The sequence below is a fragment of the Pundamilia nyererei genome, unplaced genomic scaffold, assembly GCF_000239375.1.
Source record: "Pundamilia nyererei isolate P.nyererei 1_Seehausen unplaced genomic scaffold, PunNye1.0 scaffold00014, whole genome shotgun sequence".
In the NCBI taxonomy this organism is placed as follows: domain Eukaryota; kingdom Metazoa; phylum Chordata; class Actinopteri; order Cichliformes; family Cichlidae; genus Pundamilia; species Pundamilia nyererei.
The window spans coordinates 30,571-46,404 of record NW_005187415.1 but is presented as its reverse complement, the minus strand read 5'-3'; the positions used below and the strand labels follow the sequence as shown (position 1 = coordinate 46,404).

The 15,834-nt window shown below is 41.4% G+C and overlaps 1 protein-coding gene across 5 annotated transcripts in view; it reads left to right on the top strand.

The window, feature by feature from the left end:
* The window catches only part of lrmp (lymphoid-restricted membrane protein), a 29,591-nt gene that overhangs the window by 1,218 nt on the left and 12,539 nt on the right, over positions 1–15,834 (top strand). For 2 of the 5 annotated variants that reach the window (XM_013908792.1, XM_013908791.1), the window contains exons 1-21: positions 167–309; positions 1,193–1,908; positions 3,176–3,286; positions 4,115–4,295; positions 5,017–5,078; positions 5,222–5,297; positions 5,449–5,607; positions 5,706–5,823; positions 6,255–6,305; positions 6,466–6,543; positions 6,735–6,791; positions 6,958–7,017; positions 7,361–7,425; positions 7,616–7,709; positions 8,088–8,231; positions 8,382–8,477; positions 9,150–9,301; positions 10,619–10,730; positions 11,675–11,954; positions 13,236–13,288; positions 15,372–15,471. In XM_013908792.1, the coding sequence (XP_013764246.1) occupies positions 1,248–1,908; positions 3,176–3,286; positions 4,115–4,295; positions 5,017–5,078; positions 5,222–5,297; positions 5,449–5,607; positions 5,706–5,823; positions 6,255–6,305; positions 6,466–6,543; positions 6,735–6,791; positions 6,958–7,017; positions 7,361–7,425; positions 7,616–7,709; positions 8,088–8,231; positions 8,382–8,477; positions 9,150–9,301; positions 10,619–10,730; positions 11,675–11,954; positions 13,236–13,288; positions 15,372–15,471 (2,710 nt within the window). In that variant the 5' untranslated portion in view covers positions 167–309; positions 1,193–1,247. Of the gene's footprint in view, positions 1–165; positions 310–682; positions 727–1,192; positions 1,909–3,175; positions 3,287–4,114; positions 4,296–5,016; positions 5,079–5,221; positions 5,298–5,448; positions 5,608–5,705; positions 5,824–6,254; positions 6,306–6,465; positions 6,544–6,734; positions 6,792–6,957; positions 7,018–7,360; positions 7,426–7,615; positions 7,710–8,087; positions 8,232–8,381; positions 8,478–9,149; positions 9,302–10,618; positions 10,731–11,674; positions 11,955–13,235; positions 13,289–15,371; positions 15,472–15,834 lie in introns of those variants that run through there. The other 3 variants (XM_013908790.1, XM_013908789.1, XM_013908788.1) reach the window with 3 other exon arrangements.

Below are 15,834 nucleotides of genomic sequence, written 5' to 3'. Positions count from 1 at the left end.
TTGTATTGGTAATGGAAATAAGGTTATAGGACTGTGTCTGAGTGTGGAGGGGAGTAGGCTTGTGGGACACAATTAAAGGAATGACTATAAAGCGAGACTAACGTACTGTTAGCCTGCTACACTGAGTGCTGTATCCCCTTGAAACCACAGGGAGGGGGTGCTGACTCACTTTTTAGAGTCAGAAACACCCACCGACGTTTTAACTCCTTCTGCCTCGAGCTTCCAACTACCTGTGCGCGTGCTCAGCTTGAGCATCTGGACAGTTGGCCAAACATTTTGTGGCGGATTCGATCATACGAGATTAAAAAGGTAACAAATATCTGCATATGTATGAATATTGAACAAGGATATTTAAAGAGGTTTGCATGTGCATGACTGACTTTAAATGTTCCTATAGCACAGTTTTTTTTACATAGATATGCGTACAATTAGTAGCTCGTTCTATAGATTTAGTATAATTAAGTGACGCCCACTTTTAAACTTAAATGAAACGGGGTGTATTAAAAGAACAAAACAAACAAACCTGAAAGCTTTGCTAAAAACACACACAGAGACAAAAAAAACCCGCTTTTGTGTATTTTTTTTTTAAAATCTCAAGCTAACTCTGGAACTAATTGGCTCGTTCTCACACCTGTGCGCCAAAGTAGGTGAATCATCGAATCTGAACACATTTGTTTGAATCTGTTCGCATCATGAGATGCTACCGTTTTACAGCCTTGTAGACTGGTTGGTATATAACACTGTATATCCTCCTGTTACATTCATGCCTTATTAAACTATTTGGGCTTTTAGTTAATTTTAATAGATTACTCATTCCCTTTAAAAGATATCTTCCTGCTTATTTACCCTTCCTAACACTGAACCTCTAAATATTTGGATAACTTGAATGATCACATAGCTCATTTTTGTTATTTGGTTCCTCCAAAAAACAAGAAAAAAAATCCCCAGTCGTTCTTATATAACACTATTCACGCTGTAGTTCTATTTGCCCATTATCTGCTTCTAACCTTGGAGTTAGTCCAACCAAAGATAAGCTGTCATATACGTGGTGAATGTGCTATTTATCCAGTGCTTCATGGTGTTATGCTGCTCAGTGTTTGTGGTTTCCCTGCTGAAAAACCTGTGTTTGATATTGCAAGGTTCTATTTTAATTCATTTTTATCAAAACGGTACTTTCTTGTCCTTTTTTCAGACTTCAGCCTCTCCTCTAGCCAGGAAACCAACATCACACCCTCGCCATCAGCAGCATGGACTATTGCACACCTCAGCCGTCGCGCCGGCACAATCCCGTGGACAGCATCTGCCGCAAACTGCAGACGATTCAGTGGCGCGGTGACCGAGAGCCCAATTCACCTTTCCAGATTCCCAAACTGTCCTCCAACAGTTACGACAGCCCTCAGTGTGGCCTCAGGCACAACTTGGAAGCCATCCTGAAGAAAGGGACCCTCCATAGAGACAACAGGGAGAAGGAGAAAACGAGAGAGATGGGGATGCCGAGCAGAGCAGCTTCCCAGCATTCCTCTTTCCTTCTAACCTCACCTTCCACTCCTACATGCAACCGCTCCACACCAGCTAATGTCACATACACTATCACTAGTACTTTGGGGGAGCGGCGATGTGCTGATGGAAGTGATTTAAGACAAGTTAAAACGTGGCAGGGGTATTGTTCGACCCCCACGGGCCAGTCCAAGGACTCCCCTTACTTTACATTCACACGAGGACCTCAGTCAGCACAGCCTGATAGCGAGAGGCCGAGCAGGAGCCCACCTCTGTCTCGTAACTTCACCCAAAGTCGCAGCACCCTCTCCTACAACGTCAACTTCAGTTCTGCAGACAATACAAACCCTGCTGAGTGTGAGCTACCCTACCCAGCTCTGGTTGTGAAAAGACTGTCTATGGGAGATGGAGGTAGGGTGCAGAAGTAGCTTCACTGATCATTAAAACTGTCAGTTGACAAAAATTATCTTTGCACAAAAACTGTTACATCAGCAAAAGATCCTCGAAAATGATTGTAGTCACGAAGCTGTGGATTAGAAAAGCATGGAGATGTCAAACTGCAGATTTACTTCTGAATTAAAACCGCTTGTGAACAAACGACCTCAGCAAGGCATGCTTACCAATCGAGCAAAGCAGACTGCCCCAGGGCTTCAGAAGCCTTGCCATGCTTCAGGTATAATATAATAGTTGTGGACTCCTATTGTGCAGGATACACAATGGGGGAAATGTTAAACTGGATTCTGATTTATTAACCCATCTTTAAAAATAGGTTCAAATATGCAGTACAGTGTTTACAGTACATTAACATTACCTAATCCTTAGTTTCAAAGTAAGCATAAAAAAAGTGATTTTTAAGTGGCAGGCATCAATCAGAATCAGAATATTTTATTCATCCCGAGGGAAATTAACATGAAAAGCTTCGGTGCAAAAATATGTCTTAGAGCCGAGGCTGGCTTTGTTACTCAAAGCGGTACCTCTAGAGGTTAATGTGTTTTACTTCACAATGCCCTCTTTATGCCATCACAGACAGGGTTTGAACAACTAGCACTTTGGAAGTGTGTAATGTTATGTACTGGAGCATCTCTACCTTGTCCTCTGCTGGCACAGTGCTTTTTGTCAGAGAAGGAGCACTCTGGATTTTCCTGCCCAGCATTGGTCCTCTGCAGTCGGGATGAACAGCAGGAGTGACTACAAGAAAATCATGAACTATTTCTTTAAGTCCTTGTCTTGAGGAGGGTGTCACTGTTTTTGTTTGGACTTTCTTCCTCCGCACTGGAACTAAATCAATCAGTAAATCTTGCCACATATCAAACATCGGGCCAGTTAGAATTCCTGGATGGAAGCGGCTGTAAGAGGAAAGAGTGGCAGAAATTTGGCCCAAGAGCTTTTGTTTAGTCACTGGTGCTGGTTCAGAACTAGTTTTCAGACAGAAACTATGTAACATTTTCAGATTTTTGCTTCCAGACGGTTTAATTTAAATTCAAGACTGTAGATTATTAATTGAAAGCAATAATTACTAGCTGTAGTTCTGAAGTGACTTTCCTTTTGTGACTCTGTAATGGATAATGTTTCCTCGTTATACTGTCACACACACCGTGCTGTGCCTGCAGGAAAATGTATCATGTGCTTTCTTTGCTACACAGCTGAATATTCTCTGTGTTTGGTGTGTTTTCTTCAGGGCCTTCAGTTGCCTCCGAAAAAGGGAAGGAGAATATGGCTGAAATCAGTCTCATCTGTGAAGAGAATCTGCTCGACACCATCTTCCATGCTTGTGATACCCAGCGCAGAGGTACGGCCGTATGTGCTCGCACAGTAATCAGTCAGTCAGGCACTAGCCTTTAGCTCAATACAGAAGCCTAACAATGAATTTTAAGTCGCTACTTAGCGTAGTGCAACAGTGCCTCTTTTGTACAGACTGCAGAAGTCATTTCTTCAGCTTAAAACATTTGCATAGTATCAGTCCTCTCTGCGCCTTCCTCTTGTGCCTGCTTTTGCTCACAGCCACTCTCACATCTCAGAATGTGAAAATGTTTCTTCTGCTTTTTTACAGAAGCTTCTGTGTTTTCTGACATGTTAGTGATTTTCTGCTGTGACTCATGGTGCTGCATGGATGGCATATTAATAGACAGAGAGAGGGGTTTTTGTTTTTTGCCTCTTTCTTCTGTTTATAAAACCATTTTTAAACAGTTAGACAAACCTAAAAAATATCTTTTTTTTTATAACCACCAAATCTGATTAAATCCAAGGTTGCAGTCTCTTCTTGTGTTCGGGCTACTCAGGTGATTTTCAGAAAAATGGTGCGCAGACCTTTTTTCTGATTACTGTCTGAAGCTTGTTGAGTAAAGTCGGCACTGAGAAATGTGTGAAACCAACCACCAAAAAGTTAACTGTGGCTCAGTCACTATGGTTACTGCTTTTGCTGCCTACACCTATAACCACAATCTGTCACAATGTATCTGGGGGTGTTTAACTGTGCAAAGAAAGAAAATCTCAACTTGAAATGAACAAGAATATAAAAAGAGTGTCTTCAGCTTTATGATCAGATAAAGTTCTTTTATATCTTGAACATCAAAGTGTATCTAACGGGTCTTTTTTCTCCCCCCTATTATTTTTCTAGGGAAAGTGTATGTGTCCCATATTGTGGACTATCTGCGTCACACCACCAGTCGCAGCTCTGAAGATAGCGGATTGGAGGAACTTTGCAACATGCTGGATCCAGAACACAAAGACGTGTCAATTGATCTGGACACATACCATGCTGTCATGAGAGAGTGGATCGATGACTGCCGCAACAATGGGTACTAGAAAATGTTACAGTTATATTTCAGAAATATGTATGTCGAAAGCTTTTCAGTTTAAAAAGAAAAAAAAAGCTAAGGATTTGTTAGGTCTGCAATTTTATGGTGAAACCAATCAGACATTGTGAGATTTGCAGTATGAATGTGAACATCCTGGAGCATCTGATAAGGTGTCCTAATGGCAGTAGGCTTCACATCTACTTGATGCTTAATATTTCCATATATAAAAAAGAAATCACCTTTAAGGCATTCTTGTAGGAAGTTAGGTATCGAATAAGATGAGCTAAATCTTACAACTAAATATCCACTCACAAGTGGATTTCAGAAAAAAATATTTAGTTTGTTAGGTGAAGCCATGGAAAATTAACGTTTTGCATCTTAGTCTGATGTGTGGGCTGGTTAAAGTGACATTGCATGAAGTGAGAGTAACTGCTGCATGACGTATCTTTTTACTGGTGCGTCTTGTTACTGAGTAGAAAAGAAGGGTGTCTTCATCATCATCATCTGACAACGAAGGTTGCTTAGATATAGATAGAGAATCTATCGATCTAGTTGCCTGCTTATAATATTAATATTGACTGTGTGCCAGTCGGAGAGCTCTCTCTAAAATGCTGTCAGTATGTTTGTGGATAAAGTAAAGAGTAGTTAGTGCCTTCCAAATTCTGGCGAAGATCATAAAACTACCTTATCTTAATGTGTTGTCCTCTCTGGTTTATCTCAGGGAACGGCCAACAGAAGATGACATCACCCAGGAATCAGTAAAACTCAGAGACAGCCTGTGTGGTGAATTTCCATATGATCACATACATGATTGTTTTTTATACCCTTTATGTTGTGTGTATGGGTCCAGTGTTGGTGACACCAGGAGCTTAATTGATGTAATATATGTTGGATTGTGATTTTTATTTATTTATTATTTTCCCCAGCCAGGAGGTCGATGTTGTTTAATATGACCTCAGGAAGCTTGGAGGCATTTGGAGGGGAGGCATCCAGAGTTGAATTGTAAGAGATTTTTTGTGCAATACCGAGTGTTTGTTTATAATGTGACCTGTTACTGCCTATATTTGTCTGTGACCACCTACGCATGCCCTTGATCTATAAAGCTAAGATACATTATGCCTGCATGTGTGTATTTGTGTGTTTTCTTCCTCAGTGAAACATCAGAGCTGGTGTACTGTGTTGCTGACCTCCAGATGAGCAACCAAAAGCTGCAGGAGGAGGTAAAAAAGCTCAAGCAGGTGGTGGAGAGCATGGAGGAGAGTAACCAGAAGCTTGCGGAGGAAAACGAGGAGCTACACAATCAAGCAAAAATGTAAGATGCTTTTATGCGCATGTAAACATACAGAACACAGACACGGTATTAGAGCAGTCACAGTAGTAATGTCCATTTGTACTTGTCGTCTTTGACAGTAACCAGCAGCTGGCACAGAAGGAGAAGATGTTGAAGGAGGAGGTGGAAGAGATGAAGGCCACTCTGAGCTGTACGGAGGAAGGCAGAGCCCGTGCCTCCGCACACAGCAAACATGTGGTGAGTCAAAAGTGTTGAAATAGAATCGTCTTATTATTTTCTTTTCCGCTGCCTTGCAGCAGTTTTCAGTCAGTTATGGTAGTTTTATGAAACTTGTGAGTTTTTTCTTTCGTTTTAAACTGAGCACTTTCTTGTTTGAGATCTTTTTAAATGTCTTATTTGAAATCAGTTTCTCTTTAGCAAACAGGTGGTTGAAATATGGACAGCTGGTGTTAATATTCAGAATGAGATCTTTTCTGATTGGATGATAAGATTTATTTGCTATGTGCAGGTTTGTATACAGTATGTACCATAACTTGTGAGGACGCATTTATAATAGTAATCTGTAGTTTAGGGCAAACACTCAGAATATATAACAGAGCCAAACACAATAAAGGCCTATGTCTTTTTAATGTTTATCATATTGATTTTATTTTATTTATTTTATCCAGGAGAGAGAGAACCAGAGTCTCATCGCTAAGATTGCTTCTCTTCAGGAAGAGGTGATGATTATAGCACAGTTCACAGTGAAACGAATGACCTTACTGCACGCGCACCAGTAGCACTCAGCAATTCCTAGCCCCCTTGCGTAGTATAATGTCACAAGTTTGTTCATGAAAGGATGTGTCCAGCTGCTCTAACTCCCCTCTGATGGTTCCTCAGAACTTTAAGGTCACTATGGAGACAGATGAGCTTCAGAGGAGAATAACGGAGCTGTGTGATATTAACGCTGACCTTCAGGTACCTTTACTGTAAAATATACTTTTATATTTTGAACTGTTATTTTATCTCTCTCTCTGTGTGCTTCACTCAAATATACCCTCAGTTCTGTATTTGATGATATCTGCAGCGCTCATTGTATTTCTGTTTCTGCCATGTTTAACTTGCTGTGCTTTCTTTATATTATGTAACTGCTCTTTTCTTGTCCTCAGATGCAGATTCACTCTTTTGACGCAGTCATTAGTGAAAAGGATGCAGTGGTAGTAGAGGTCAGTACCTAATCTTGTTGAATTTTTATTTTACTGTTGCTGATTATCTTTAGACTCTTGCATAATGATATAAAATGAGTGTTTGTTTTTTTTTGTTTTTTTGTTGTTGTTGTTTTTTTTTTTTCAAAAAACTCCCACATTTTGTGTCATTTGCATTCTTATACAGAAAAGCAGACAGATAGATGAGCTGAAGGCAGCAGTGGAGGAATACTCTTCCATTACAGAGGTTGGTGTGCTCAACATCCTATCAGCTCTTGAGTTTCTACCTTGCTTGATTTATTTATTTATTTATTTATTTATTTTTGTTATTTATAGACAGAAATATGTCACTGAAGACAAAAAGCCTTCAGCAACATATTCCTGTCCTCTGTATTAGTCATCAGTGACACGCTAGCAGTTTGGTGTGTTGGGTTCAGATGTGGGAATGAAATCACCTGCCCTCTATCCAAACACGCGCCTCATGGCCCGCATGTTTATTGTAGTGTAGAAAGGGTAGACTGCACGGACGGCCTTTAACTATCTAATGGGTTGGGATGACTCATGATTGCGTTATCTGTTGTTGACTCCAGCTGCTGAGGGTGGACAAGAACAAGCTGGAGAGGCAGATGCAGATGATTCTCCCAGACTTGGCTGGGTGAGTGAACCACAAATAACCTGAAAATAGAAATTTGAGTTTAAATGTTTAGACTGAGGATTGAGGGACAACTAAGACAAAATGGATTGAAAAGTTTTCTTTTGTGTGCACATAGATTCATCGTCACTTTTTCTATTAAGTGTCTTTTTCTTAACCTGAGCATCAATTCCCTTTCTCCTGTCTCTTGCAGGGCTAGTCTTTCTTTGTCAGTGGCTTATCGGATGAACCAGAGCAGCTCGGGATCCTTGCAAACAGAGCTCGCTCTGGCACAGTCACCACTGGAGGTCAGCACTCTCATGCTCTGTCTCATTTATTCATCTTTCTTTTATGCCTTGTATTACTGCCACTTGTACCTGCTTTCTGCTGCTGCTTCATTAATGTATCCATCTAGTGTTGTTTTAGCTTGAAGTTTGATGTTTACTCTTATTTCTTTGCACAATGTTTTCAGTATCTGGTCTTTTGCTTCTGATAGTGAATGATGATTAGTCTTTTCCAGAGTGTCTCACATAATCGGTACACATTGCAAAGCAACACAAACCGCTGTCCTAACATCCGATGCAGCCATTCACAGGCCGCATACTTAAGAGACCACCTTCTCTGCAGTAATAATTTTTAAGAAAGCCTTTGACTTGTTCATATAAATCTATTGCCCCTGTCTACAGGCTCCCCATGGAGTTGACTATTTGTCCTCTACAAGCTTTGCCTCCCCACTGGATGAGACTCTGGACAGGGAGGTGCTGCTGATGCTGCAGGGACCCACCCCTGAACACATGGCACTGGAGTTCAAAAACCTCATAAATAAACTGGTAAACCAGTCTCTCTTATGTTGTATAACATTCAGCGTTTTCATTTCTAACTGCACCTATTTGGAATTTGAGGTGTAGAGATGAAGTTGAGTTGCTGAGGGTTGTGTGATCCTGTCTTTTAAGTATTCCTCTTTCACTTTTGTCTCTCAGAAAAGGGACTTCAGAAAAGAAACCGACTCTGTCTTAACTTCAGTTAGAGTTTTGTTAGATGACCACACACAGACAGAAGGCGACAGCAGTCTTCAGGTGAGACACTTTCACATTCACATTTTGAACTTTACAGTCAGCATCAGCCTAGCTATAATGCTGTCAGTGTTGACCACAGAATAAGTGTCTGTGTACGTTTCTGGGTCTGAGTAATTCAAGTCTGCAGATGGCTATACTTTTTAAAATATGAGTCATAAAATTATATAAATTATTCTTCCTCCACCTGTTGCTCTCTTTTTTCCATTTATCACAGCCTATCTGCTCTTTCTATCCTTCCCACCCACCATTTCTGGTCTCGAGAGCTCTCACTTATATAACTCTCCAACAGGCCCCATCCAAGCAGTGCTGTTTAGTCAGTGTTTTACTGTGAGCACAACCCACTTCCCCCTCCTCTTTCACTCTTTCTGTATCTCTCTCGCTCACTCTCTCTCTGTTTCTCTTCCCCCCCTCCTCCTGCATTGTTGCCACTCTGCATTCATTAGCCATGTTCTGCCATAAAGCAGTAAACATGCCAAATGAGACCGAAATCATTAGTGTACCTGAGCTGTGCCAGTGTGTGTTTTGCTGGTTCTTCAGCGTGCTAGCTGTCACGGAAAGAGTTTGTGTCAGTTAGGTGTCACAACTTTTGGGGGCGTAAAAGACACCCAGCTATTAAATCTGCGGCCTTTTACTCGAGCGAGAGGCTCACCCCTCAGCCTCATCTTCCTACAGACGGTGCAGGCCGAGCTGGACGCACGTAGGGCAGACTGGGTCCTCAGCCTGGACCAGCTGGCCCAGTACACTGACTCACTGGAGAAAGAGCTGATCAAAATGGCCGGAAACATGAGGAGGTCCCGCACTGAGATCCTCCACCTTTCTGTCAGGTGAGTACATCTTTGCTGTATGCGCTGCCTGTTCATGTGTAGATGTGCATGCGAAAAAAGGTGGGCAGTCAGAACCGAGCGATCCGTTAAACACTAACGGCAGTTCTCGTTTTGAGTCTGGTATGAGAGAGGAGGTGGATGAAAGATTAATGCCAGGGAAAATCGATGTAAGAGAGCAGAATTCCAGTGGATCTTGTGGCGGCTAATCAAAGACGACTTGCTTTTAAGGTAGGGAAACTTTTTTTTTTTTGAGGCGGAGTTGTTTTGAGTAGCCGTGATCTCATTGGTTGGATTAAACACTTATAGGCAGAGCTAAAAGGAAAATATCCTGCTAGAAAGTAATACTGGCACCACTGAAGATAATGAAGACTACAAGCTGGTTAAGCATAGCAGCGTAATCACTGATTTAAATGCAGTCTAGACATAATGAGTTCCCAAGGTTGGCTGATTAGACTAGCTGACCTTTCAAGTCCATACATTATCTGCATAGGCTTGTTAGGATGCTTACAAGACTTCAGGTTTTGTTTGCTTCATGGTGCTTTCCTGGTAACATGTCAATTTTAGCTAAGCTCTACTTTTGGGTCATCTGAGCAGTGTTTCTAAAACCTTGATTAGTCTAGATAAATAACCACACACACAGAGTACTCAGACCGCTGCAGGTGTCACTGAGGGGGGGCTCTGCTTGTCCAGGCTCTGTTTCAGTTGGGCAGTCAGTTGTTGTAGTGAATGGAGGAAAGACCCGTTAATCATCCTGACCTCAGTGACCATAGAGGGCCTGCCTCACTAAGTTGGGTCTGGGCCATTCCTGGATTGTATTCTGACTCTGGATGGATTTGTCTTGCATTCTACGCGTGTCTGTTGATGTGTGTTCATAGAAACGGCCGTCCCCTTTGGATATATAACAGGGTTTGGTCTGGTGCACCACAAGACCAGAGGGAGAGAGCTGGTCAGACTGTCCACCTGGGATTTAGAAGCTCAGCTGTCAGGGTGATCTTGTTTGGGGGTGGGGGGGAAGAAACTGCAGAGGGCTCACTGTAGGTTTAGTTCTGGATCATTTGAAAATCTAGACTGTTACAGACTGAAGGAAGCATTACTGGGCCAGTCGGAGAACTGGCGCTGGTCACCCTGGGCAACAGAATGGGACACTGCATGGGCCTGCGGATTGGGTACAGTATGTCCGCTGTACTTTCTACTAGGATCTGCTTGCATGGGCTTGGATAAGTCTTCAGACAGTTTAGATGTAGCTACCCCATCTTTTCTTGTTAAACTAATAATGCTTGAGCTGTTATTAACGTGACACCGTGTAATTGCATACAGGGTGCAGGAGCAGGAGAACCAGAAGCGGCAGCTGTGTGAGGAGCTCGAGCAGCTAAAGACCCCTCAGGATAGCAGAGAGGCCTCATGCCAGACACCTGCACTAGAAGAGGAGGTCAGAAAACAGGGGATGGGGCTCATTATGCTTTATTTTATTAAGTTTTATGCCATAAACGATTGCAGACCCTTGCTTTCACCATTCCTAGAAAAAATCTTCATCTATAGTCTGTGTGCATAATTATTTGCATATTCAATGAGTAAGACTGAAGTGTGATGTACACCATCTGACAGATCACTTTGCACTTTTTAAATCCTCTCTCAGCTGGGGTTAGAAAATAATCAGATGTAATAATATATATGTATGCTCTTTTTACATTATTACCAGTAACCACAATGTGTGTGCATCACTGGAGAGACAGCTCGCACTGTATTCAGACAGATGGAGTAGAGATGGTAGAGGAGAGCTTACTGCGAGCTGGCGACTGAAGTGGACATGTGCACCCCCGCACATAAATACACATGCACGCAGAATCAGATGCAAGCACACACCTACGCACTGCTAATAACACGCTGACGCATACTTGAACATTTCCATTCCAACACCATTGTTTTACTCTAAAAAGGAATATGTGAGGTGCTGATGTACCTCACACAAATGCATATGTGTATATGTTTATACAGCAACCATATACATGCATACAGTGACCAGGCTGTCCATAACAAATAAGCTTTAAGTTTTAGATATTTTACAGGATAGCCCTGAATTAAACCAGGCTGCTGTGGATGTCTTCTACATCAAGCTGGCATGTTTGAGAGCTTTTCTTACTGTAAATACTGTATTTTGTTTTATGGTGATAGTTCTCGTAATACCTAAGTGTGTAGTTTGTTTGACCAGAAGCAGCAATAGCTGTACAGAAACTTGGCATCAAAAAGATTTTTTTTGTAACTGTAACTATGCCACCTTCAGTCCTCCAGATGTTTGTTTTTTTTTTTCTTTTTTTTACTAGAGTGAGTTTTGAAATGCTTCTGCAAATTTCACTTTTGCATTTTTATTTTTAGGTTGGAGATGACTTGGACTGGGACGAGGAATTTGCTATTCAAGATTTCCTTAAGAATGAGCTAGCAGAGAGAAATTGCCAAGTACATGACGGGCAAAGAGAAGAGAGGCTTGAGGAAACGGGAGATAAAATAACAGACAGAGGTGAAGAGGAGGACGCAGAGGAGAGGTGGACAGTGGTGGATAGCGGCGGGGAGGGAGACGTGAGGGACACATCAACTCCGCTGTCTGTTGTCACAGTGGAGGCCCAATCTGGGCAGGGCACAGTGGGAGAAGGTCGAGGTGAGTGAGGACAAGAGTTAGGCGTAACGACAACTGCTCACGCTTTAAAGACTCACAGGGTGTTGATTTTGAGTTGGCTTTAAACAAGAACAAATATTCCTCGTTATCTCAAGGAAAGTTGAGACCTTTGAGGAGTTTTCCTTGAGCCCTTAATATCCAGTGTTCAGCATAACTGGCCCAGAGCTAACTGGAACCTCTCGGCCAAGCCAAATAGAGCTAAATATAGTTCAGTATTTTTCTAGCCTTGCTGTGACCCATGTGTTCTCCCTCTTCCTAGCTCTGGATTAAATGCAGGAGAGTCGACTGTTTAAAAACGAAATATGAGCTAGCGTCATGCAGCACGAATGTGATCTGATACATCCTGTAAATGTTTAGCAAGAAAGTATTGAAGCAATTGTTTGAATGGGAACTTTTCCAATCTAAAATTAGAGCTAATGATTTGATAATTTGCAAAACTCTAACTGAAGTGTTCTTCCAAGCAGAAGTTGTTATAGACAGCAAATGTTATCTACACGGAGGTTGTTTAACCAGATTATTGATTTGAGAACATTTACAGACAATGCCAATTTTTTTCAGTGACCTTGAATTCACATATACCTCCAGTGACGAATCAGTCTACGCTGTATATGATAAACTTTTAACAGATTACCATTGTCTTTGAGTGCTGATTTATTTGTGCGTGTGTGTGAGATAAACTGGATTATTCCCCAGTAATTCATGGGAGTCAGCTACCTTTAGAACCAGTACAGTACTCGCTCACTGTCTTACTGTAAGGATGCTCAATCTCTGAGGCCATTCTAAGCAGACCCCTGCCTTCTATGGTTGTTGTGGCCCTGGGCTTCTAAAGGTTCAGTGAGGGAATGTGTGTGTGCGTATGTCAACACAGCACGAGAAATCCTCTCTTCCTCAAGATCCTTCTATGGCCAGGTGTGTGACTGGTCTGAGGCCATGAAGTGAGCACAGTAATCCCCATTCCTCTGTCTGCATGAGCGGTTGGCAGGCCGAGAAACAGAAAACAAGTGTGCAAGTGTGGTCATTAATGCCACCTTAGCCATGGATGGTATTTTAACCCCTTTGCCCCTCCCTCAGCTCAGTTCTTTACATAATAGACTGTCTGACCTTTTATGGCGACAGTGCAGTTGGTTTGTGAATTAACCCCAGGATGGATTTGACAGGGCTCTGGGTTCTGAGCGATCAGCCTCGTTGTTTTGTCATTTTTCTCAGCCTCCTCCTTTCTCCTCTCATTTCTTTGTTTTTTTTCTCATCTTCCCTCTGTCCCAGGTTCTGCAGCCTGTAGTGAGTCAGAGCCAGAGGTGACCTGTCAACCTTTGCAGGTACATTGAAATTAGGTGCTCACTACATTTGAATTTGAAGGTCATTTTTTAACTTTTGCTCTTATTATGCTTGATCAAAAGATTCACTTGAAATGACACAACTTGGTTAACAGGCTCTAATGTTAAGTTATGCTGAAGCCAAATAAGAATACATCTTGGTGGGATGTTGCAGAATGAAACCCCATTTAAAAAAAAATAATAACAGGTTTTCTTTCCTTGAAACATATTTTTAATCAAGATTCTCAAATGTATTTTTAATTAAAATCAACATGGCCAAATTCATATTTGATGGCACATGTGACAAATGGGTACATAAGTATGTCCTATATCATTAGATGTAGCTGTTAAAAGAGATCTAAAAGCATTGCCGTGGAATTTGGGATCGCCTTAGCTGACTAGCTAAAACTGAGACTGTTGCTAACACTTTAGCATCTGAAACCTTTGATTACCTAGAGCAGGGGTGTCCAACTCCAGGCCTCGAGTGCCAGTGTCCTGCAGGTTTTAGATCGCACCCTGGGTTAACACACCTGAATCGAATGATTAGTTCATTACCAGGCCTCTGGAGAACTTCGGAAATACTGTGGAGTCATTTAGCCCTTTAAATCAGCTGTGATGGATCATGGACACATCTAAAACCTGCAGGACACCAGCACTCGAGGCCTGGAATTGCCTACCCCTGACCTAGAGTAATGTGACCTGTCTGAATACCTGCTCAGATTTTGCTGTTAAGAATACATGTCCGCCATTCAATAGATGGCTTTCTTTAAAGGGAGTAAACTAAAAATATTTTTTTTTTTTCTAAACCATCTATCTGAAGAATGTGGATTGTGAAATCAATTTACTCCTTTGGCTGTCTTTCCTCTATGACTCCCCACTCCACTCTCAACTATTACTGATGTTGATCTCTTGAGCAAGACACTGAATCATCAGCAACTCTGCCAACAGTAGATGAGACTTCAGCAGCACGGTTCCATTAAGCTGATTTGATGCTTATTGCACCTTCCACGGTTCATTTAAGTTGTTAATATTTAATTTGGCTGCAGTTGAAAATATAACCATATCTGTCACATGCGACTGCAATGAAGTAATATAATGCTTCATATTATTAAAAAACTCAGTTCAGGATGACCCAGCATCAGTTAGCTGTGGTCAACGGCAATAATAATTACGCAACTAGCATTTGTGACAATCTGTGGTGTTTGAAGTTTTGCAGAGGTCATTGTCGGCATATTTCTGTCATTAACTGCACGGAAGTAACTTTCTGTTAACTTTCATTGAAGTCTACCTATTCAGGGATCCTTTTGACTTATTAAATTTCAAGGTCTTTAGCTGCAAATAACTGCTTTGAATGTGCTGAAATCTCAGTTTCTTCTGCCTGTCATTGACGGCTGTCTCTAGTTTTTTACTCCACTAAATAAGAATTTATGATGTAAGATATTAAACAGTGTCTCTGTCTTCCTTTCCCTGTCCTCTTCTGTCATTTGCCTACCAAATTGCTCGTCACATATTATTCACAGCCTCTACATACAGTCAGCAGTCTGCATGCTTGTACAGAAACTGCTTTTTTTTAAATTTTATTTTTTTAATAAATATAGGTTGTCACTGATGGAAACGCTACGATCACACTGATGTGAAAGGGAAAAGTAGCTATAATCTTGGCGTCTTGCACTTGCTTATCTTGCATGTTATGAATTCTACCCACTTGCTCACTGTTTAATTAATTTCATGCCTGTGAGGTTGATAAAACCAATTTAATCACTCATCAATGCTAGCATTATGAAAGTGATGTTTGCTTTTGAATTTCTATGAGGATGACAGTAATTGGGGGTCTTTCCAGCAGCCCATCAACGATGGGGCAGACTCTTTGTGCTTTCTGTCATCTGTAAGATTTTGTTGACTTATGTAATGTCTCCTCATTTGACAGAGATTTGTTTCTATTGACTGTGTGCCTGCTGTTTTAGTATATGGTGTGTGCTGTTTAGTGTGCTGCTTATTTGATCTTTTCACTCCTTTTCTCTTTTTTTGAATATTTGTCAATATTTCTGTGTGCGTGTGTGTGCACTTTTTTTTTTCTTCTTTCCAGGAAGACGCAGTGGTACCACTGAGCTCCCACTCACAAGCTGTCAGCGTTACACAGCCAGAGGCGGATGCTCTCCCCGATCTGCCCCACTCAGAAAATAACGGTAAGACCTCCTCCTCTGTCTCTGTATTACACTTGAAGTGCTGATTACTTGCTATCTTTCTGTTTCACTTTCCTCTCCCCCTGCTGTCAGCTAGACTCCAGTTCAACTGTTTGCATTTACACCTTAACCAGAGTGAGTCATTTCCTGAATGGCTTGGTATGCTGTTTGTTTAGACAAGACAAGGCTTTACTAAATCGTGCAAGATGATCACATGCTACTAAGTAGTCACATCACTTGTGTTTTTAATGACCTTATGCTGTGTTTATTTTGGTTGAACTTGTATTTGGTAAGCAAACCCTGCATTACTGTTTGTTGTTATCTTTATCCTATTTTATTTACTGGATAAGGGAGTTGCAAAATTAA